This window comes from Heterodontus francisci, chromosome 14 (genome assembly GCF_036365525.1).
Source record: "Heterodontus francisci isolate sHetFra1 chromosome 14, sHetFra1.hap1, whole genome shotgun sequence".
NCBI classification, from domain to species: Eukaryota; Metazoa; Chordata; class Chondrichthyes; order Heterodontiformes; family Heterodontidae; genus Heterodontus; species Heterodontus francisci.
The window spans coordinates 97,007,928-97,030,224 of record NC_090384.1 but is presented as its reverse complement, the minus strand read 5'-3'; the positions used below and the strand labels follow the sequence as shown (position 1 = coordinate 97,030,224).

The following is a 22,297-nucleotide window of genomic DNA, read 5'->3' as shown; positions in this document are numbered from 1 at the left end:
GAGGTCAGGAGCTGAGTGGCCCTGGCGGAATCCAAATTGAGCGTCACTGAGCAGGTTATTGCTAAGCAAGTACCGCTTGATGGCACTGTTAATGACACCTTCCATCACTTTACTGATGATTGAGAGTAGACTGATGTGGTGGTAATTGGCCAGGTTGGACTGTTTTCTGTGTACAGGACATAGCTGGGCAATTTTCCACATTGCCAGGTGGATACCAGTGTTGTAGCTGTACTGGAACAGCTTGGCTAGGGGTGTGGCAAGTTCTGGAGCACCGGTCTTCAGTACTGTTGCCGGAATATTGTCAGGGCCCATAGCCTTTGCAGTATCCAGTGCCTTCAGTTGTTTGTTGATATCCTGTGGAATGAATCAAATTGGTTGAAGTCTGGCATCTGTGATGCTGGAGACTTCAGGAGGAGGCTGAGATGGATCATCAATTCAGCACTTCTGGCTGAAGATTGTTGCAAATGCTTCAGCCTTATCTTTCGCACTGATGTGCTGGACTCCCCCATCATTGAGGATGGGGATATTTGTGGAGCCATCTCCTCCAGTTAGCTGTTTAATTGTCCCCACCATTCATGGCTGGATATGACAGGACTGCAGAGCTTAGATCTGATCCGTTGGTTATGGGATCGCTGAGCTCTGTCTATCACATGCTGCTTATGCAGTTTGGCACGCAGATAGTCCTGTGTTGTAGCTTCACCAGGTTGACACCTCATTTTGAGGTATGTCTGGTGCTGCTCCTGGCATGCCCTCCTGCACTCTTCTTTGAACCGGGGTTGGTCTCCTGGCTTGATGGTAATGGTAGAAGTGGGGGATATGCTGGGCCATGAGGTTACAGATTGTGGTTGAGTACAATTCTGCTGCTATTGATGGCCCACAGTGCCTCATGGACGGCCAGTTTTGCATTGCTAGATCTGTTCGAAATCTATCCCATTTAGCACGGTGGTAGTGCCACACATGGAGGGTATCCTCAATGTGAAGGTGGGACTTCGTCTCAACAAGGACTGTGCGGTGGTCACTCCTACCAATGCTGCCATGGACAGATGCATCTGTGGCAGGCAAATTGGTGAGGACGAGGTCAAGTATGTTTTTCCCTCTTCGTTCCCTCACCACCTGCCGCAAACCCAGTCCAGCAACTATGTCCTTTAGTGCTCGGTCAGTTGTGGTGCTACTGAGCCACTCTTGGTGATGGACATTGATGTCCCCCACCCAGAATACATTCTGTGCCATTGCCACCCTCAGTGCTTCCTCCGAGTGGTGTTCAACATGGAGTATTGACTCATCAGCAGAGGGAGGGCGGTAGGTGGTTATCAGCAGGAGGCTTCCTTGTTCATGTTTGACCTGATGCCATGAGACTTCATGGGGTCTGGAGTCAATGTTGAGGACTCCCAGGGCAACTCCCTCCCGACTGTATACCACCTTGCCACTACCTCTGCTGGGTCTGTCCTGTCGGTGGGACAGGACATAACCAGGGATGGTGATGGCAGTGTCTGGGACATTGTCTGTAAGGTATGATTCTGTGAGTATGACTGTCAGGCTGTTGCTTGACTAGTCTGTGGGACAGCTCTCCCAACTTTGGCACAAGCCCCCAGATGTTAGTAAGGAGGACTTTGCAGTGTTGACAGGGCTGGGTTTGCCATTATCGTTTCCGGTGCCAAGGTTGATTCCGGCTGGTCCGTCAGGTTTTGTTCATTCTTATTGACTTATGACCAGTAATTCCTGTACTGAACAGGATTCAAATGTCAACAGGGAACAAATACAAATTGATTTTCTCCATTAACTTGCAAATGCTAGAGATGCCAAAACCTTACTTAGAATTGTTTGAAATATTTCCATATTTAATTGGCCAAGTCACATGTTTGCCCACCTGTAAAACCTATAAACTGATTATACATGGAAACTTTATGTAATAATGTAACTGTAGAAATGAGTTGATTAGACATTAGACTTCTACCTGAGCCCTAGGTCTAAAGCTGTAAGGGTCCTAGTTGAAATGAGTTTGACCAGTCTCTCCAGTTTTTAGTGAGCATGGTCCAACAGGTACGTTAATTTGATACTAAGAGACATCTTGTTCGAAGGACACAGAAGGACTGGTGTGGACAATGGAAGCATGGCACTTTGTGTACAGTAGGGTGGGTCCTGCTGTCTGGGTTATGGCGGCATTACTGCATTGCTACTTCATACCTGACTGGGTGCTAGATGCCTTCACTGAAAGGGAAAGTGTTTAAATTGCAATGCTAACGACCCTCAACTTGAGCACAAAAATAAACATTGCAGTCTAATGGTAATTCTTCAATGGAGCTATCTATTCTAAATACAGTTTCCAGGCACCTGTAACATTTGCCTTTTCAAACATTTTATCCAATTGGTCTAAATAAAAAACAAACATTTTCTAGTGACAATCCTGGTTCCCTGCCTCAATTTGCTAACCATTGGAAACCATTTTGTGCACTATTTGCTCTCCAATGTTTTATTCTCTCCTCCATTTATTACCCACATTTCTCTGAATTGAATTGCATCTACCCACTCTGCTGACTCGTCCGTCCTGCATTCGTCCACAGTGTCATGTTCCGGATTGAATTTGTAAAAAAAAAAATTCTCTGGGTGTGGGCATCGTTGTAAGTCCAGCATTTTTTCAAAAAATATACTTTATAATTTGTAAAAATAGATTACATAACAGTTGAAATTTGACAAAGATCAGCACAGTTCAATTTCTTTTGATTACAGTACAAGACACTGAGGTGCCTCACTACACTTAAATGTACATTGTAAATATAACTGTCAAATATTCCTAGTGCATACAGCCCCAAGGGGTATTCCATGTGCTCCAGCCCCTCAGTGTACTATGGAGGGAGGGCTTAAACTGTGGCTCTTTCTCCTGGAGCCTTTGTGGCAGCTGACGCAAGCCTTCGTGCGTCCCTCAGCATGTAGCAAGTCCAGCATTAATTGCTCATCCTTCGTTGCCATATAAAGGTGATACAACAGGCTAGTTGTAGGTTGACCACATGCTGTGGAACTGGAAGTCAGGGGCCAGACCAGTTAAGGACAGCAGGTTTTCATCCCTAAAGCAGATTAGTGAACCAGATTATTCTTTACGATAATACAACATTTTCCTGATCACTTACTGATATCAACTTTTATATTTCCATGTTTTTGTATAACTAAATTCAAATTCTTAATTTGTCATGGTACAGTTTATTAGATCACTGGATTGTTAGTCCTAACCTCTGGATTACTCGTCCAGTGATGAGCACTACTTTGATACTGACAATCTTGAGTAGTCCTCTTGTGCTCCTGGTTAAACTATTCATAAACACAGAAAGGAAGGGGTTCTGGTATAGAAACCTGAGATGCCATTACTTGCATTTTTCCAATCCAAAACTCCTATTTGCCCCAACTGTGCCTCTATCTCTTTTCCATTGGGAACTTCATATGACTACATTCTCTAATTTTTTTTTCCAACTAGCTTCTTATCGAACACCTTCTGAAAATCCATACACTTGCTGCATTCCCTTCATCTGTAACACTCATTTCCTCACAGTTCAGTTAATTTAAGCAGATATGGTAACAGTCTGGTTAACAAACATGGGAAGAGTCTGCCTCGTCCGTCATTAACCATGCCCTGCAGTACTGCAGAAATGCCTGATTTAGGCAACTGATGTGGAATGTTCTGAATTTCCATCAGGCATGTTATCTTGGAGGCACCTCAACGTCAGAGGCCAGGCTTGTCTCCGACCCAAACAAGATGCATTGCAGCAACTCTTCGACAACACCTCCCAAACCTGTGACTTTTAGCACATGGAAGGACAAGGGCAGCAGGCATATGAGAACACCATCTCCTGCAAGTTGCCCTCCAAGTCTCACACCTTTTAGAAATATATCATTGCTGGGTCAAAGTCCCAGAACTCGCTGCCCCTCAGCACTGTGGGAGTAGCTCTACCACAAGGACTGCAGCGGTTTAAGAAGGTGGCATATGACCACCTTAAGGAGAATTAGGAATGGAAATAAATGCTGGCCTTGCCACTGATACCTACATTGTGAATATTTAAAAAGAATGGTAATTGCTCTGTATTGTATTCGACCACCCTTTCCAACCAATTAATCTGGATTTGGTCTTTCATCCCACTCAAATTAACTAATATACCATCCAGTTCTGGATTTGGTCTTTCATCCCACTCAAATTAACTAATTTACCATCCAGTTCTTTATCTTCCATTTCTTTGTAAAACAGAACTAGTGTGGTTATTTTTTCCCCCGCTATCTTCAGCTTGCTCATCCTACCTGGTTACTTGGACCAGATCTGTCACTCTATCCTTTCTTAATCCTGGGACATACTGGATGTATTCTAGATACTGGTCTCAATTGTGACCAGTAATATTGTTTACCCTGTCTACTTTTCAAGCCTCTTAAGTTGCCTGTAAGTTGATCATTTATTTTTTTTCCCCCACTAGTGCTATTTAATGTACTAGGATTTGAGTGCAAAATCTAAGTTGATGCTTCAGTCCAGTGCGGAAGGAATGCTGTGGTGTTGGAGATGCTGTTTCAATTGAGACATTTAAACCAAGACCCCGCCTGTCCATTCAGGTGGACGTACAAATTCCCATGACGATCTTTTGAATGAAAGCAATGAAGTTGTCCTGGCCAACATTTTATTTCTCATCAAAGCAATAACTTTTCACTGCTCCTGTTTGGTGGATCTTGGTGTTTTAAATTGTCTGCTGTTAATTTGCATAATAGTGATGATACTTCAAAAGTATTGGTTGCCAAGAGCTTTGGGGTGTCCTGTGCACTTGAAATAATCCTGTATAAATACAAGCCACCCCAGGCAGATGCTGAGCACCACTATTGTTTTTTTTTTTCCAAGTTTCTCTTCAATGGCTGTAATTGTCTTAATTTAAAAGAAAACTCAATCCCTCCTTCCTTCTCTCCTTGTTACATAAAATTTACAGCAGAGAAACAAGGCCATTTCTAGTTCTGGGCCCTGACTGGAGCCAAGTTTGTCAATAATGCAGCATTGTATGCCTCCATTCAGATTATGTTGCCACTTTTCTGACACTAAGGCTTTGTTCTTTTTTGTATTAGAATGCAGCATTTTTTTTTTCCGATCAGTTGTCTGAGAATAAAATGCGGTGGCGTAGTGGTATTGTCCCTGGACTAGTAACCCAGAGACCCAGGGTATTGCTCTGGGGACATGGGTTCGAATCCCACCACAGCAGAAGGTGGAATTTGAATTCAATTAATCTAGAATTAAAAAGCTAATCTAATGATGGCCAGGAAACCATTGCCGATTGTTGTAAAAACCCATCCGGTTCACTAATGTCCTTTAGGGAAGGAAATCTGCCGTCCTTACCTGTTCTGGCCTACATGTGACTCAGACCCACAGCAACGTGGTTGACTCTTACGTGCCCTCTGAAATGGCCTAGCAAGCCACTCAGTTGTATCAAACCGCTACAAAGTCAGTATAAAAAAAAAAAAAATGAAACCAGACGGACCACCCGGCATCAACTGAGAACGGAAACGACAACGGCAAACCCAGCCCTGTCGACCCTGCAAAGACCTGCTTACTAACATCTGGGGGCTTGTGCCAAAGTTGGGAGAGCTGTCCCACAGACTAGTCAAACAACAGTCTGACATAGTCATTCTCACGGAATCATACCTTTCGGACAATGTCCCAGACACTGCCATCACCATCCCCAGGTATGTCCTGTCCCACCAGCAGGACAGACCCAGCAGAGGTGGTGGCAAGGTGGTATACAGTCGGGAGGGAGTTGCCCTGGACATCCTCAATATCGACTCTGGACCCGGTGAAGTCTCATGGCATCAGGTCAAACATGGGCAAGGAAACCACCTGCTGATTACCACCTACTGCCCTCCCTCAGCTGATGAGTCAGTACTCCTCCATGTTGAACACCACTTGGAGGAAGCACTGAGGGTGGCAAGGGCACAGAATGTACTCTGGGTGGGGGACTTCAATGTCCATCACCAAGAGTGGCTTGGTAGCACCACTACTGACTGAGCTGGCTGAGTCCTAAAGGACATAGCTGCTAGACTGGGTATGCGATAGGTAGTAAGGGAACCAACAAGAGGGAAAAACATACTTGACCTCATCCTCACCAATCTGCCTGTTGCAGATTCATCTGTCCATGACTGTATTGGTAGGAGTGACCACCGCACAGTCCTTGTGGAGACGAAGTCCCATCTTCACGTTGAGGATACCCTCCATCGTGTTGTGTGGCACTACCACTGTGCTAAATGAGAGAGATTTCGAACAGATCTAGCAATGCAAAACTGGCCGTCCATGAGGCTCTGTGGGCCATCAATAGCAGCAGAATTGTACTCTACCACAATCTGTAACCTCATGGCCTGGCATACTCTACCATTACCATCAAGCCAGGAGACCAACCCTGGTTCAATGAAGAGTGCAGGAGGGCATGCCAGGAGCAGCACCAGGCATACCTCAATGATGTCAACCTGGTGAAGCTACAACACAGGACTACTTGCGTGTCAAACTGTTTAAGCAGCATGCGATACAGAGCTAAGCGATCCCATAACCATTGGATCTGATCTAAGCTCTGCAGTCCTGCCACATCCAGTCGTGAATGGTGGGGACAATAAAACAACTAACTGGAGGAGTTGGCTCCACAAATATCCCCATCCTCAATGATGGGGGAGTCCAGCACATCAGTGCGAAAGATAAGGCTGAAACATTTGCAACAATTTTCATCCTGAAGTGCCGAGTTGTTGATCTATCTCGGCCTCCTCCTGAAGTCCCCAGCATCACAGATGCCAGACTTCAGCTAATTCAGTTCGCTCCGTGTGTTATCAAGAAACGGCTGAAGGCACTGGATACTGCAAAGGTTATGGGCCCTGACAATATTCTGGCAATACTACTGAAGACCTGTGCTCCAGAACTTGCCGCGCCCCTAGCCAAGCTGTTCCAGTACAGCTACAACACTGGCATCTACCTGGCAATGTGGAAAATTGTCCAGGTATGTCCTGTATACAAAGAGCAGGACAAGTCCAACCCGGCCAATTACTGCCCCATCAGTCTACTCTCCATCAATAAAGTGATGGAAGGTGTCATTAACAGTGCCGTCAAGCGGCATTTGCTTAGCAATAACCTGCTCAGACTATCAGTTTGGGTACCGCCACGGCCATTCAGCTCCTGACCTCAATACAGCCTTTGTCCAAACATGGACAAAAGAGCTGAACTGAAGTGGTGAGGGGAGAGTGACTGTCCTTGACATCAAGGCAGCGTTTGACACAGTATGGTATCAAGGAGCCCTAGCAAAACTGAAGTCAATGAGAATCAGGGAAAACACTCCACTGGTTGGAGTCATACCTAGTTCAAAGGAAGATGGTTGTGGTTGTTGGAGGTCAATCATCTGAGCTCCAGGACATCACTGCAGGAGTTCCTCAGGGTAGTGTACTAGGCCCAACCATCTTCAGCTGCTTCATTAATGATCTTCCTTCAATCATAAGGTCAGAAGTGGGGATGTTCAGCACCATTCGCCGCAACTCCGATATTGAAGCTGTCTGTGTAGAAATACAGCAAGACCTGGACAACATCCAGGCTTGGGCTGATAAGTGGTAAATAATGTTCGTGCCACACGTGTCAGGCAATGACCATCTCCCCTTGACATTCAATGGCATTACCATCGCTGAATCCCACACTATCAACATCCTAGGGGCTACCATTGAACTGGAGTAGCCATATAAATACCATGGCTACAAGAGCAGGTCAGAGGCTAGGAATCCTGTGGCGAATAACTCTTCTTGACTCCCCAAAGCCTGTCCACCATCTACCAGGCACAAGTCAGGAGTGTGATGGAATATTCTCCACTTGCCTGGATGGGTGTTGCTCCAACAACACAAGAATCTCGACATCATCCAGGACAAAGCAGTCCGCTTGATTGGCACCCCATCCACAGACATTCACTCCCTCTACCACTGCACAGTGGCAGCAGTGTGTACTATCTACAAGATGTACTGCAGCAATGCACCAAGGCTCCTTAGACAGCACCTTCCAAACCCGTGACCTCTACCAACTAGAAGGACAAGGGTAGCAAATGCATGGGAACAGCATCACCTGCAAGTTCCCCTCCAAGTCATACACCATCCTGACTTGGAACTGTATCGCTGTTCCTTCACTGTCACTGGGTCAAAGTCCTGGAACTCCCTTCCTAACAGCACAGTGAGTGTACCTACCTCACATGGACTGCAGTGGTTCAAGAAGGCAGCTCACCACCACCTTCTCAAGGGCATTTAGGGTTGGGCAATAAATGCTGGCCTGGCCAGTGATGCCCACATCCCATGAATGATTTTTTTTTAAAAAGAGGGTGCTCTTAACAAATGTGTAGCAAAGGGAGATTTTAACAAATGTGTAAGAAAGGGAATAAAGACAGATGTTTCTGTATGTACCAGTACAATGTGTCAGCCTAATTTTATTTTTATTTTTAAAAATGCTTCTTTGAAAAATCCAGGTTTGAGATTTTAAGCTCTTGAGGTTTTTAGTCAAGTAAAGAGGTGATAATTCTACAGATTGTTTACGAGAGCAGCCAAGACAAATGCTGGATTTTATTATAGAACATATTAGTGGTAAATGGCTAAATTGTCATTTAAAAAAAAAATAAATAAAATCAGTTTTTGGTGGTGCTTCCTTGCTGACATGTGTTTCTATAAATCACTGGGTATCCTTTTATACTTTGCCCAGTCACTGATTTTATTCTAGGAGACCTGAGGGTGTGTCAAGACAATATTCAGTTGTAGGCAAAACCTTACCCCATCTTTATACAAAGTCAATGGGCCTGCCCTTCCAACTGTACTTGAAATATTTTGTTTGGCAAGTGTTTTGAGGAACATGGAACCAAGGTAGGCAGATGAGAGTTGGAATGCAGATCAGCTATGATCTAATTCCACAGCAGAACAGGCTCGAGGGGCTGAATGGCCACCTCCTCTTCCTGTGTTCCCAAAAACAATTGCGAGCTATCGATTTGGCTGAGTTTCTGCATCTTGTCTACAGATGGGGAGGCAAATTATGATTCCCCTACTGCCTTCCTGGCAGAGATAAATTTTAGCAGAGACTGGGGATCAGACTCTAGAATCTTGTTCACTTAATTGGCTGGCTCATAAGTTTCATTTATAACTCTACGCACTGTTTACTGTTACTTTCTTTTGCAGTAAATGGCAAGTCAGAACCAGCGCTGGAAGCAACACAGCTGTGTCTGAAGCTTTTGGATTCCAAGAATCGGGAGGAGCTGAGGAGGCTGTTGCGTTTCATGGCTGTTGCTGCACAACCTGCATCCATTGCCTTACAGAAGGGGGTAAGTGCACAGTCTTCCCTAAGGATTAACACTTGGCTTTTAATGAATATACGAACGTATAAACTAGGAGCAGGAGTAGGCCTGCTCTGCCATTTGTTAAGATCATGGCTGATCTAGTTGTGGCTTCAACTCGACTTTCCTGTCTTCCCTCCCCCTATACCCTTTGACTCCCTTGTCAATCAAGAATCTATCTAACTCAGCCTTAAAAATATTCAATGACCCTGCCTCCACTGTTCTCTGGGGAAAGAGAATTCCTTAAACTAATGACCCTCGGAGAAAATTTCTCATTTCTGTCTTAAATGGGAGACCCCTGATCTTTAAACTGTGTTCCCTAGTTCTAGTCTCTCCCACAAGGGGAAATGTCCTCAGGATTCACCCTGTCAATTCCCCTCAGGATCTTATGTTTCAATAAGATCACTTCTCATTCTTCTAAACTCCAATGGCCCAACTTGTCCAAACTTTCCACATAAAATAATCCCTTCATCCCAGGAATCAGTTTAGTGAACCTTCTCTGAACTGCCTCTAATGCAATTTTATCTTTAAGTAAGGGGCAGCACCGTGGCGCAGTGGTTAGCACCACAGCCTCACAGCTCCAGCGACCTGGGTTCAGTTTTGGGTGCTGCCTGTGTGGAGTTTGCAAGTTCTCCGTGTCTGCGTGGGTTTCCGCCAGGTGCTCCGGTTTCCTCCCACAGCCAAAGACTTGCAGGTTGATAGGTAAATTGGCCATTGTAAATTGCCCCTAGTGTAGGGATGTGGTAGAGAATATGGGGTTAATGTAGGATTAGTATAAATGGGTGGTTGTTGGTCGGCACAGACCGAAGGGCCTATTTCAGTGCTGTATCTCTAAATAAATAAATGAGACCAAAACTGTATGCAGTACTCCAGATGTGGTCTCACCGACACTATATTTATTTACTACTGTAGCAAAAATGTTTTACTTTAATACTAGATTCCCCTTGCAATAAATGACAACATTCTATTTGCCTTCCGAATCATCTGCTGTACCTGCATGCTAACTTTGTGATTCATCAGAAGTGAACTTGCAAAGTTCAATTTCTTGTTTCTATAAATAAGGGAACAGTAATATTTTAATCTAATAGTGTTTTATTTCCTAGGTGGAGAATAGAATTGTGATGAAGAGAACTTTTGGTAAAGCTATCATTTCTAATAAGAACCTTCCAAAAGGGAAAGCTGATCTCTTGGTTTTGTTTCTACTTGATCATCAGAAAGATGTGTTCAAGGTACATAACATCAGGAATTGGCCCTAAACTCTTGAGCCTGCTCCGCCATTCGATAAGATCATGGCTGAACTTCTACATCAATTCCAATTTCCCGCCAGAGGCTCTCATTCCTTGATTCCCAGAGTCTAACAATCTATCAGTCTCTCTCTTGAATACACTCAATGACTGAACAAGCATAGCTCTCTGGGGTAGCGAATTCCAAAGATTCACAACCCTCGGAGTGGAAAAATTTATCTGCATATATTACAGAAATGGCCGTACCCTTATCCTGAGATTATGACCCCTAGTTCTAGACTCTGCAGTCAAAGAAAACCGTCCCTAATGCAGCATCTACCCTGCCGAGCACTTAAGAACTTTATACATTTCAACAAGATCACCTCTCATTCTTTGAAACTCCACAGAATAAAGGTCCACTCTATATTTCTTATCTCCTCATAAGACAGACCTCTCATCCCAGGAATATGCTTTACAAACCTGAGTGTAAGGGCAGAGGGATTTTAAGATTTGGAATGCTATGTAGGTGAAGGGTCTACAGAGCTGCAAAGTTAACTCATTTTAATTTTTAATATGTATAACCCATTGCTGTTAATTCCAATGTTTTTGCTTCAAATATTCAAAATATCCAGTAAATCAAATTTGGACAAAACAGTACAAGAACATTGGGCGGCACAGTGGCGCAGCGGTTAGCACCGCAGCCTCACCGCTCCAGCGACCTGGGTTCAATTCCGGGTACTGCCTGTGCGGCGTTTGCAAGTTCTCCCTGTGACCACGTGGGTTTTCGCCGGGTGCTCCGGTTTCCTCCCACAGCCAAAGACTTGCAGGTAAATTGGCCATTATAAATTGTCCATATAATAGGTAGGTGGTAGGGGAATTGAGGGAAGGTGGGGATGGGGTAGGAATATGGGATTAATGTAGGATTAGTATAAATGGGTGGTTGATGGTCGTCTCAGACTCGGGCCGAAGGGCCTGTTTCAGTTCTGTATCTCTTTTTAAAAAAAAAAACATGATTTGGATTGAAATTAATCATTTGACCAAAATAACTTTTAAATTAAGAGTAGACTGTATGGTAACTGAGGAGTGAATGTCAAATGTGATCATAACCAATAGAGATGGAGGGAGAAATGCAAAGCATGTCTTTGTGTAGAAATATTGCATTTGCACCCAGCTGTAGTGTCCCCTCCCCTCCTAATCCTAATAGCAATATTTCCTATGAACCCATTGGTAGATTATGGTCTACGGGTGCTGGCAGTCTGCTGTTACCTTGTCCATGGCTCAGTGATAACATTCTCCTATCCTGAGTAAGAGAAGCCACTGGAGAAGTTAGTGTCGCCTTTTATAATGTTCTAGGTTTGGATGAATCCATACAATTTTATTTTTTACATTTGAAGAATAAGCTGATAGTGTACAGCAAAGATGCAGGAAGATTTTACTGTTGCATTAAGAAATGTAAAAGTAATATGGAGTGATTTTTCACTAGATTTGAATAACACCAGTTTTAAAATATCTGTCAGGTCCCAGGATCATTGCACAAATTGGTGAGTGAGAAGCTGATGCTAATTCAATGTGGTGGAGATCCAGATCTCAATACAGGTAAGGCAACAATTAAATGCGATGAGTAACTTTCACCCTGCTGTTTGTGACATAATAAAAACACGTGATTACCATCAATTCTAAAGGCACCCTTGTATCGCAACCAGTTCCAGTCAGGCAGAAACATATTTGTGTTGCCTATCTGGAAATATTGGCCTGGATTTTAGATTGGTACTAACTGCGAAACTGACAGCATTTGCTGCCATTACTCCACTGAAACTGACAGCAAATTCTGGAATAATGCAGAAATCCAGAAGTTACTGCCAGTTATTCTAAGCTTCTCCAGAAGATGTGCTGTTGAGTTATCCACAAGATGCAATCATTTGGGAAATCTATGAATTAACAAGAACTTCCACTTTTGCCCTTAGTCCCTTGAAAAACAGTTGAAAAAGTTAAAACTTAAATGAGGTGGAACTGGGTTTTTAATGGCATATTAAGTTCATACTTACTGTTAAAAACCATCACTGACCATAACAGCTAGTTTTATATTTGTGGACTATCAAATGTCTCTAAATTCCATATTTAAAATTCAAGTTTTTTTTAATATTCCATCTTAATCCAATCATAAATTTCATTATCTGAAAATTGAAATTAAAAATGAAGGATATTGATGCTTTTAACTTCCTGGTTTGCTGTGAGTCAGTACTTCAGTGTGATTGGCTGCTCACCCTGTTTGCTGACATCACTGCTGCTGCATGCCTGGAGGTCCCCTTGGTTCGGTGCTAGATTTAAACTATTGTCCGAAAGGGGAAATCCATGCCACAGAGGTTGCTCGCTCTTTGTGTGCAGCTTTCTTTGAGGTCAGTGTCTCACCACTGACTGCATAAGCAAGCTCAATATGTCTTTTTCAGGAGAACTGTATGCATGCCTAGGTATAGATGCACAGTGCTCTCTCTTTGTTTCTCCCCCTCTTTCTCGCTCATGCTCTTTCTTTTCCTTCCGTCCTTTCTCCCCTCCCCCTTCTCATTATTCTAAAATGCTTAGAATATTATAAAGGAAAATCCCTACTGTTTACATTTAAGTTGAGGTTGTGTAAGTTTCTAAAATGACATGGCACTAATGTTAAACATGCAATGTAATTGCATCCCAAAACAGGGCCATAGGAACAGGAGTAGGCCATTCAGCTCCTCCAGCCTCTTCAAGTATTCAATTAGTTCACGTCCGAACTGTATGTTAACTGCCTTAGTTTTGTAACTCTTAATACCCTTGCCTAATAAATCCTAACAATCTCAGTTTTAAAAAATTCCAATTGACCCCCAGCCTCAATAGCTCTTTGGGCGGCGCAGTGGTTAGCACTGCAGCCTCACAGCTCCAGGGACCCGGGTTCGATTCTGGGTACTGCCTGTGTGGAGTTTGCAAGTTCTCCCTGTGTCTGCGTGGGTTTTCTCCGGGTGCTCCGGTTTCCTCCCACATCCAAAAGACTTGCAGGTGATAGGTAAATTGACTATTATAAATTGCCCCTAGTATAGGTAGGTGGTAGGGAAATATAGGGACAGGTGGGGATGTTTGGTAGGAATATGGGATTAGTGTAGGATTAGTATAAATGGGTGGTTGATGGTCGGCACAGACTCGGTGGGCTGAAGGGCCTGTTTCAGTGCTGTATCTCTAATCTAATTCCGGATTTCCACTACCCTTTGTGTAAATAAATGCTTCCTGAATTGCCTAGCTCTAATTTTGAGTTTATGCCGCCTTGTTCTGAATTCTGACACTCTAGGAAATAGTTTCTCTTCATTTACCCTATCAAATCTTTTAATCCTTTTAAACACCTTAATTAGATCACCCCCTATCTTCACTCAAGTTGAGTACAAGGCTAGTCTGTTTCCCCCAGCTTCATAACTTGACATTTAGCCCAAGAGTCATTCTGGTGAATTTGCACTACGCTGGAAGTATTTACAGAAGCAAGCCAGTGTAATAAAACAAGTTTATATTCCTGCCAGTGTTCTTCAAATCAAATGGTTTGAGAATAATTATCACCTAATTGTTTAAGCATGTCACATGGTGCGGATATCAAGTGACACAATACCTGTGTTCAGGTCTCTGCTGTAAATGTACATTCTCCTTACCAGTTTAGTAACTCAGACACTTGGTGCCTAATATCTATCTGTCTGTTGTTTGGGTTCCTTGCTGCTCTTAAGGCTCCTGATGGTTGAAGGTATGTATATAACTGGTGCATTCACTGTGGAATTTCCATCTCGTTCTGGATTATGCAAGTGTTCCAATACTTGACCGAAGGTGTGCTTTAGTGTGAAAAATGGAAAATTGCAAATATCTATCTTGTGTTTCTCCTAGAAGACCCTGCAAGTATTTCAAAGCTTTTCATATAGCTGTCTGAGCTTCACTTTAACTCCTGGTTATATGTTCAGTTGAGGCTGCACAAACCTCCTGCCTAGAGCGTTAGTAGGAAATGGCCTCAATCTAAATCCCCTTTTGAGGGACAGAAGTAATTCTGGATATTAATTGCACACTAATGCCAGATAAGTGTGGGAGAGACCAAAACTAGGGGCCGTAAGTACAAGATGGTCACTAAAATTCAGTAGGGAATTGGAGAGAAACCTCTTTACTCAAAGCAGTTAGATGTGGAATTCACGATCACAGGGAGTAGTTGAGGTGAAAAACATAGATGCATTTAAGGGGAAGTTAGATAAACACAAGGGAAGAAAGGAATAAAGGATATGCTAATAGGGTTAGATTAAGAAGGGTGGGAGGAGGCTTGTGAGGGGCATAAATATCTTTTGTGCTGCAGACTCAAAGTTGCTATCTACCTTGCATTGGTTCTAGACTAAAATGGACAACTTTAATACTTCAGACTGCTCTTGCAAAATTGGAGCGAAGATTGTTTTATGATCACGTCTGTAACTTTCCAAACTTGTAAGTAGGCTTGCAAAGTTCAGCTTTCAAAATATCTTACAATTGGCATCAAATTAGCTTTGTTTTATTTAAATTGGAGTTTCCCAATCACTCTCCTCAGTGAGCATCATAAGTTTATTTTGCCACGGCTGAAGGGTTTAATACAATGGTGAGCTTGGAGCTGGAAGCATTGGTGCAGCACCAAAGCAATGTAAAAGAAGCTAAGCTGTCATTAATTTGTCTGAATGTTCTACCAGACATCAAAAATCCTATACTCAAAGTACTTTCAGAGAATTTTCTTTGAGTAGCCATCTTGACAGATTGGGAATTGGGTGCTGATGGTAGAATTACATGTACACTTTTTATCCTTGGTCTAAGATTCTGTCTTTGGTTAAGGGAGATGGTTTTACAGTGTAAACATTGGGAGTTGGCACACAAATCTAGATCTGAAATATAGCACCAATCCACAAGTCCTTTAGTTCACTCCTGGTTTCTGCCAACTTCAGTCGTGTGATTAAAAACCAATAAAATTTGGAGATTTCGGTTTGTATAGAGAAACCTTGGAGAACTTTGTGTTCAACTGAAATATATTGGTTGGGCACAGAATTCCAATCATATTTATTTTTGAAGCTTGAACTTGCCCCTGTCTCTTGCACCACCCTGCCTCTTCTCCTCTCCACCCCCGCCCCCCCCCCAGCCCATCAACAGCTACAGTGTCACCTGTAACTACTTCCTTGCTCCTCCTCAGGACATACCTACTGTGAAAGATTGACTCATGCCACATGTGAACGCAACATGCGGAAGACCACCAGGGATGAACTTTTACTGCTGCTTAAAACTATTGATGAAAACCCCAAACTATCTGCCAAAGAGAAAAAGAAGGTCCTTGCTCAGTTCAACAAGAGTCATCCAGCCATATTTATTCAATATTTCTTCAATGCATTAAGGAAACTGTAATCTTGTCAAGCTGAGTTGCACTTGCAATGTAATATATGGATGTGTACTGTAATTTACTTGTAGAACAATTAAGTTAATTGAAGATTTTCTATAATTGCAATGAATAAAATTTCTAATTTCTATTAATATAATCTGTTTCTTTAGCTATTCATATTTAAGTTGCCGCTGTTCAAATACTTTCATGTTGCTGGATATGTGCAATTCTCTTTTTTTTTTCTCCTTTTTTAGTATTTGGATTTCAGTGAGAAGCTGTTATTTAACTTGTAGGCACTGAATCATTCTGATTAGCACAAACCCTTGCCCACAAAGTACATCAGGATAACAATGCTGGTGAAAGAAAGCCCGGCCTCTAGCTAGGAGTATAAACCAGGCACATCTGCAGCAGGGGGCAAGCAACATCTAAGTGCATTTTGGATGGAGAGCAGTGATGGGTCTGGCGTATGTCATCAGTCAACATTCTGTGCAATTACCCTGATGTAGTCAAAGTACATCTTTCAACTGCTGGACAAAATAAAACTTTAAAGCTTATGTAAGGTGTGCTGGATCAGAAATTTATGCCAGTATTCCAAACTTTAAAAGATAAAAGACTGCAAAGTTTTACAAGAAATGATCATAAATGTTTGTCAAGATGCACATGAAGTGCACTTGCCTATATTGCACGTAATGTATTTGCTACTAAAATTCTACTGGAATTTCCTACCTAACAGCACAGTGGGTTGCAAGCAATTCAAGAAGGCACCAGTTTTTTGAGAGCAGTTAGGGATGGGCAATAAATGCTGGCTGTGCATCCATGAATGAATAAAAATGTTAGTGCGTATGGCTAAAATTGTGTTGCTGTAGCCACGCCTGTGGCTATTTGGTGATTTCCATTGGACAACACTGCTTTAGCCCACTTATCTGCAGTATTATTGAGCTTTCTAACACACTTTAATCTCACTTGGCAATATCTAACATTTGGTAATCTCTCAAAGTAGTACTTTTTTTCCCACACAGTGCCTTTCACCTCAGGCCATCCAAAGCACTTTACAGCCAATGAAGTACTTTTGTTCTAATTTCCAGCCAATTTGCACCCAGCAAGCTCCCACAAATGGAAGAGATAATGACCAGATAACGATGAGCCAAATTTGCATCAGGACCACTCTTATTGATTTTAAATGAAACTTCAAGCATTTGAAATCAAATTGATTTTTGCTCAATTTGTTCATGAAGTTTTAATAATGCACCCACTAAAGATCCACCTTGCTTCTTTAGTTGTCATATACGAATTTACTTTGCATTAAGTTCTCGGTCTTTTGTGAAAGTCAAGTGTGCCTCTAAGAAGGTAGAATACATGGAAAATTGGAGATGTCAGTTAAACTATATGTTTGTGCTTCTCTTGAACCAACACTGGAAGATAATTTGACTTATCTATTATTAGCACTGCAGCCTTGTCTTATAATCTACTAGTAAATTTCCTGTGGATTATCTATTGAATGCAAGTCTTTTTTTTGCACACAAGATGACGGTAGAACTGGAAGACTTATTCTACAGAGCTGCCTAGTGGCTAGTACCTGCAATTACTTTGTGACAGTTGATAGCCAATTTGAATGGGAAATGTTGACGACATAATAATTTATTGTACTAAGTGTTCATGAGTAAATGTTAATGGAAAAAGTGTAGCCAAAAGTTCTGACAACAAGCAGTATAGGTTTGTGGGCAGGATGTGCATGTCCAATGCAAGAATTTTAATAGTTGCTTTCCCTTGACATTGCATAACAATGTTGAGACCAAGTGTGGTCTTTAGGTATAAAAGTGTTAAGACGCTGCAGAATAATTGGGCAGGATACACAGATAATTCAGTCCCCATTTTAAAGCCATGCATTTTGTCTTTATTTTTGTACATGTCAGGGCTTTGGCTTCATGTCCAATCTTGCATCTGAGCCAGAAGGTCACCTGGTCAAGTCCAATTTGATCTAGGCTGACACTGCAGTGCAGTACTGCAGGAGTGCTTCACTGTCAGAAGTCTGGTCTTTTGGATGAGACGGTAAACTGAGTCGCTACCTTCTTTCTAGGGTGGATGCAAAAGAATCCCTGTCACTATTTTAAGAGCAAAGGATTTCTGGTGTCCTGGCCAATATTTATAGATTAACCATCCTCACCAAAACAGTTTAATTGTACATTTATCTTTGGGATCTTGCTGTGTGCAAATTGGCTGCAGTTTCCTGATGTTACAATAGTGATCCAATTATAAAAAGTGTAATTGGCAGCAAAGTGCTTTGGGATGTCCTGAGGTTGAGACATTTTATACATTTTTACTTTTATTCAATACTTGTTCCATTTATTACTTTGTTAGCAAAATTTACTGCAATTTGGGAAGCAGAAGATGGTTCATAAAAGTTTTGCTGCAGTCTTGGTTAAGGCTCTGCTGATGGGAGAATGTAGTTACATAATGCTTTTTACATGAGCAATTATAAATGTATATCGGAATAGCCATAAAGGCGGGGCTAAAGTGCGGCGAGTCGAAGAAACTTAGCAGTTGGCAGGTAAAAAGACAGGAACGCAAGGCGAGAGCCAACTGTGTAACAGCCCCGACAACCAATTTTATCTGCAGCACCTGTGGAAGAGTCTGTCACTCTAGAATTGCCCTTTATAGCCACTCCAGGCGCTGCTTCACAAACCACTGACCACCTCCAGGCACCTACCCATTGTCTCTCGAGACAAGGAGGCCAAAGAAGAAGATGATAGGAATTTATAACATTGATATCTACATTGAATGAATATCTTCTGTCTAAACATCTTAAATTATAATTAATTTTGGGTGAAGCTTCTATCTGATCTTCCACATGACTACAATATTAATGGCGGGTGTACATGTACCAGAATACCAGGTAGTCTTTTTTTTGTGTTTATGCCTTGCGTTCTTAATTTTAAGGTTGTACTTCTTGAAAACCTCACTTTAAAGAAAAGAATTACCATCAATGAGTCAAATAGCATCCATGCATTATTCGAAGAAAAGTAAAGGAGTCTGACTTTCTGGGATTCTGGCCAATATTTTGCTTTCAATTGTGTATTTGCCCACTTCAGAGCAATTGAGTTGAAGGCAATTTATGGGGCCTGAAGTGCTTTGGGATGTCCTGAGAATGTGTAAGGTTTTTTTTTAAAGCTGTATTTCTCGTTCTATTTTTTTTTTTCAGACTGAGTTCTCTTCTTCCCCTTCCCCGTTACGTTCTTGTTAAACGTGGTGTTGGTTAATGACTATGGTAGATAATGCAAAAGCTGCACAGATTTATATTAGACTAGGGTGGGAGTGGACAGCAGTATTGGAGTATTGTCTAATTGTAGGCATAGCACCTTGGGAAGAAAGTAAAAACTTTAGAAAAAGTGCAGAAAAGATTTGAGAATGATTCCAGGGATGAGAGACTTCAGATGGGAGGATTGATTAGTGAAGCTGGGACTGTACTACTTAAAGAAGATTGGGAGGCGATGTGATAGAGGTGTTCAAAATCATAAGGGGTCTAAATGGAATAGATAAAAAAAAACCTATTCCTGTTGGCGGAAGGGTGGAGAACTGGAGGATAGATTTAAGGTAAAAGCAAAATACTGCAGATGCTGGAAATATGAAATGAAAACAAGACATGCTGCTAATACGCAGCAGGTCTGGCAGCATCTGTGGAGAGAGAAGCAGAGATTTAAGGTGATTGGTTCTTTTGCTAATCATGACAGGAGAAAGAACTTTTTACACAGCGAGTAGTTAGGATCTGGAATGCACAATGCAATCGTGACTTTCAAATAGGAATTGGATAAGTACCATAGAGAAATTTGCGGGAAAGGGGGGAGTAGGAGTAGCTGAAATTAAAAACAAGAAATGCTTGAAATACTCGGGTCTGGCAGCATCTGTGGAGAGAGAGAAGCAGAGTTAACGTTTCAGGTCAGTGACCCTTCTTCAGAACTGGCAAATATTAGAAATGTGAAAGGTTATAAGCAAGTAAAGCAGGGGTGGGGCAAGAGATAACAAAGGAGAAGGTGTAGATAGGACAAGGTCACAGAATAGCTGACCAGAAGGTCGTGGAGCAAAGGCAAGCAATGTTAATAGTGTGTTGAAAGACAAAGCATTAGTACAGATAGGGTGTTAACGGACTGAGAATTGAACAGCCGCAAGTACAAACAGTGGGTAAGCAAATTAAACAAACAAATTGAACTAAGATGAAATAAAATAAATACAAAAAAATAACTAAAAATAAAAGTAAAATGGGGGCCTGTCATGCTCTGGAATTATTGAACTCAATGTTCAGTCCGGCAGGCTGTAGTGTACCTAATCAGTAAATGAGATGCTGTTCCTCGAGCTTGCGTTGATGTTCACTGGAACACTGCAGCAATCCCAGGACAGAGATGTGAGCATGAGAGCGGGGCGAGTGTTGAAATGGCCAGCAACCGGAAGCTCAGAGTCCTGCTTGCGGACTGAGCGGAGGTATTCTGCAAAGCGGTCACCCAGTCTGCGTTTAGTCTCCCCAATGTAGAGGAGACCACGGTGTGAGCAGCGAATACAGCATATTACATTGAAAGAAGTACAAGTAAATTGCTACTTCACCTGAAAGGAGTGTTTGGGGTCTGGGATAATGAGGGGAGGTAAATGGGCAGGTATTACGCCTCCTGCTATTGCAGGGGAAGGGGGCAAGGTGGTGGAGGAGTGGACCAGGGTGTCACGGAGGGAACGATCCCTTTGGAATGTTGACAGGGGAAGGGAGGTGAAGATGCGTTTGGTAGTGGCATCATGCTGGAGGTGGCGGAAATGGGGGAAGGATGATCCCTTGGATATGGAAGCTGATGGGGTGGAAAGTGAGGACAAGGGGAACCCTGTGGGAAATGGGCCGGACACGGTTGAGGGCCCTGTCAACCACAGTGGGGGGGAATCCTCGGTTGAGCAAAAAGGAAGACATATCAGAAGCACTGTCATGGAAGGTAGCATCATCAGAGCAGATGCATCAAAGACAGAGAAACTGGGAGAATGGAATGGAGTCCTTACAGGAGGCAGGGTGTGAAGAAGTGTAGTCGAGTTAGCTGTGAGAGTCAGTGGGCTTATAATGGATATTAGAAGACATCCTATCCCCAGAGATGGAGATAGAGAAGTCGAGGAAGGGAAGTGTCGGAGAGGGACCATGTAAAGGTGAGAAGGGTCGAAATTAGAAGCAAAGTTGATAAAGTTTTCCAGTTCGGGGCAGGAGCAGGAAACGGCACCGATACGGTATCAATGTACAGGAAAAAGAGTTGGGGGAGGGGGCCTGAGTAGGACTGGAACAAGGAATGTTTGACATAGCCCACAAAAAGACAGGCATAACTAGGACCCATGTGGGTACCCGCAGCAACAGCTTTTACTTGAAGGAAGTGAGTGGAGTTGAAGGAGAAGTTGTTCAATGTGAGAACAAGTTCAGCCAGGCGGAGGAGGGTGGTGGTGGATGGAGACTGGTTGGGCCTCTCCTCAAAGACGAAGCGGAGAGCCCTCAAACTGTCCTGGTGGGGGATGGAGGTGTAGAGCGATTGGATGTCGATATTGAAGAGGAGGCGGTTGGGGCCAGGAAACTGGAAATTGTTAAAATGACGTAGGGCGGCAGAAGAGTCACGGATGTAGGTGGGAAGAGACTGGACCGGCGGAGAAAAGATAGAAAGAAATAAGTTCAGTGGGGCAGGAGCAGGCTGACACAATGGGTCTGCCGGGACAGTCTTGTTTGTGGATTTTGGGAAGGAGGTAGAAGCGGGCTGTCTGGGGTTGTAAGACTAGCTGAATTGCCCTTGCAGAGAACTGGTACGGTTCTGGACCAAATGGTCTCATTCTAACATTCTATTGGTGATAATCTCCATTGTTTCTGCATATGCCCCAGGAAAGCAGCAGCGTAGGTCCGATTGGTGCAGCACTGTTCCTAGTTAGGGTGAACTCCCTTTGCAGCCGGGCATGATTGGCGGGTGACGTCATGGAGGTGAGCGCGTGCGCACGCAGCACTAAAGGGGGCGAAACTACAACTCCCATAACACGCTGCGGGCCCGGAAGTGGGCGTCATTTCTGGTTACGTCGTTTCCGTAAATAAATGGTCGCCGGTCGGTTAGTGGCTTTACCTTTTGTTGTTATTGTGGTGAAACGGCCACGTTTGTTTTAGGGAGAGGCGGTGGGGTTTGCGAGTGAGCGGATTCTCGGGTTAAGGAGAGCGGACGGTGGCCGGTCGGATCGATGGAGTGAGGCCCGCCGCCTATGGTATAGGCCCTGTCGGCAGGGAGAAGCGGCACAGAGCGGGTGGGGTTCAGCATTGGCCTGGCTTCGGCAATAATCAACAGGGCGTCAAACACCGAGCATGTATAGCTATTAATAAT

The 22,297-nt window shown here is 43.1% G+C and overlaps 2 protein-coding genes across 6 annotated transcripts in view; both read left to right on the top strand.

Annotated features, from left to right (window-relative positions):
• The window catches only part of depdc7a (DEP domain containing 7, paralog a), a 47,141-nt gene extending 31,092 nt beyond the window's left edge, over positions 1 to 16,049 (top strand). Inside the window, exons 6-9 of one of the 2 annotated variants that reach the window (XM_068046928.1) lie at positions 9,181 to 9,323; positions 10,439 to 10,564; positions 12,076 to 12,154; positions 15,750 to 16,048. In XM_068046928.1, the coding sequence (XP_067903029.1) occupies positions 9,181 to 9,323; positions 10,439 to 10,564; positions 12,076 to 12,154; positions 15,750 to 15,958 (557 nt within the window). In that variant the 3' untranslated portion in view covers positions 15,959 to 16,048. Of the gene's footprint in view, positions 1 to 9,180; positions 9,324 to 10,438; positions 10,565 to 12,075; positions 12,155 to 15,749 lie in introns of both variants that reach the window. The other variant, XM_068046929.1, reaches the window with a different exon arrangement.
• Positions 16,050 to 21,994: 5,945 nt separating this feature from the next.
• The window catches only part of tcp11l1 (t-complex 11, testis-specific-like 1), a 56,074-nt gene continuing 55,771 nt past the window's right edge, over positions 21,995 to 22,297 (top strand). The window contains exon 1 of one of the 4 annotated variants that reach the window (XM_068046576.1): positions 21,995 to 22,031. The gene's annotated coding sequence lies outside the window, so the exon portion shown is untranslated. The other 3 variants (XM_068046578.1, XM_068046577.1, XM_068046579.1) reach the window with 3 other exon arrangements.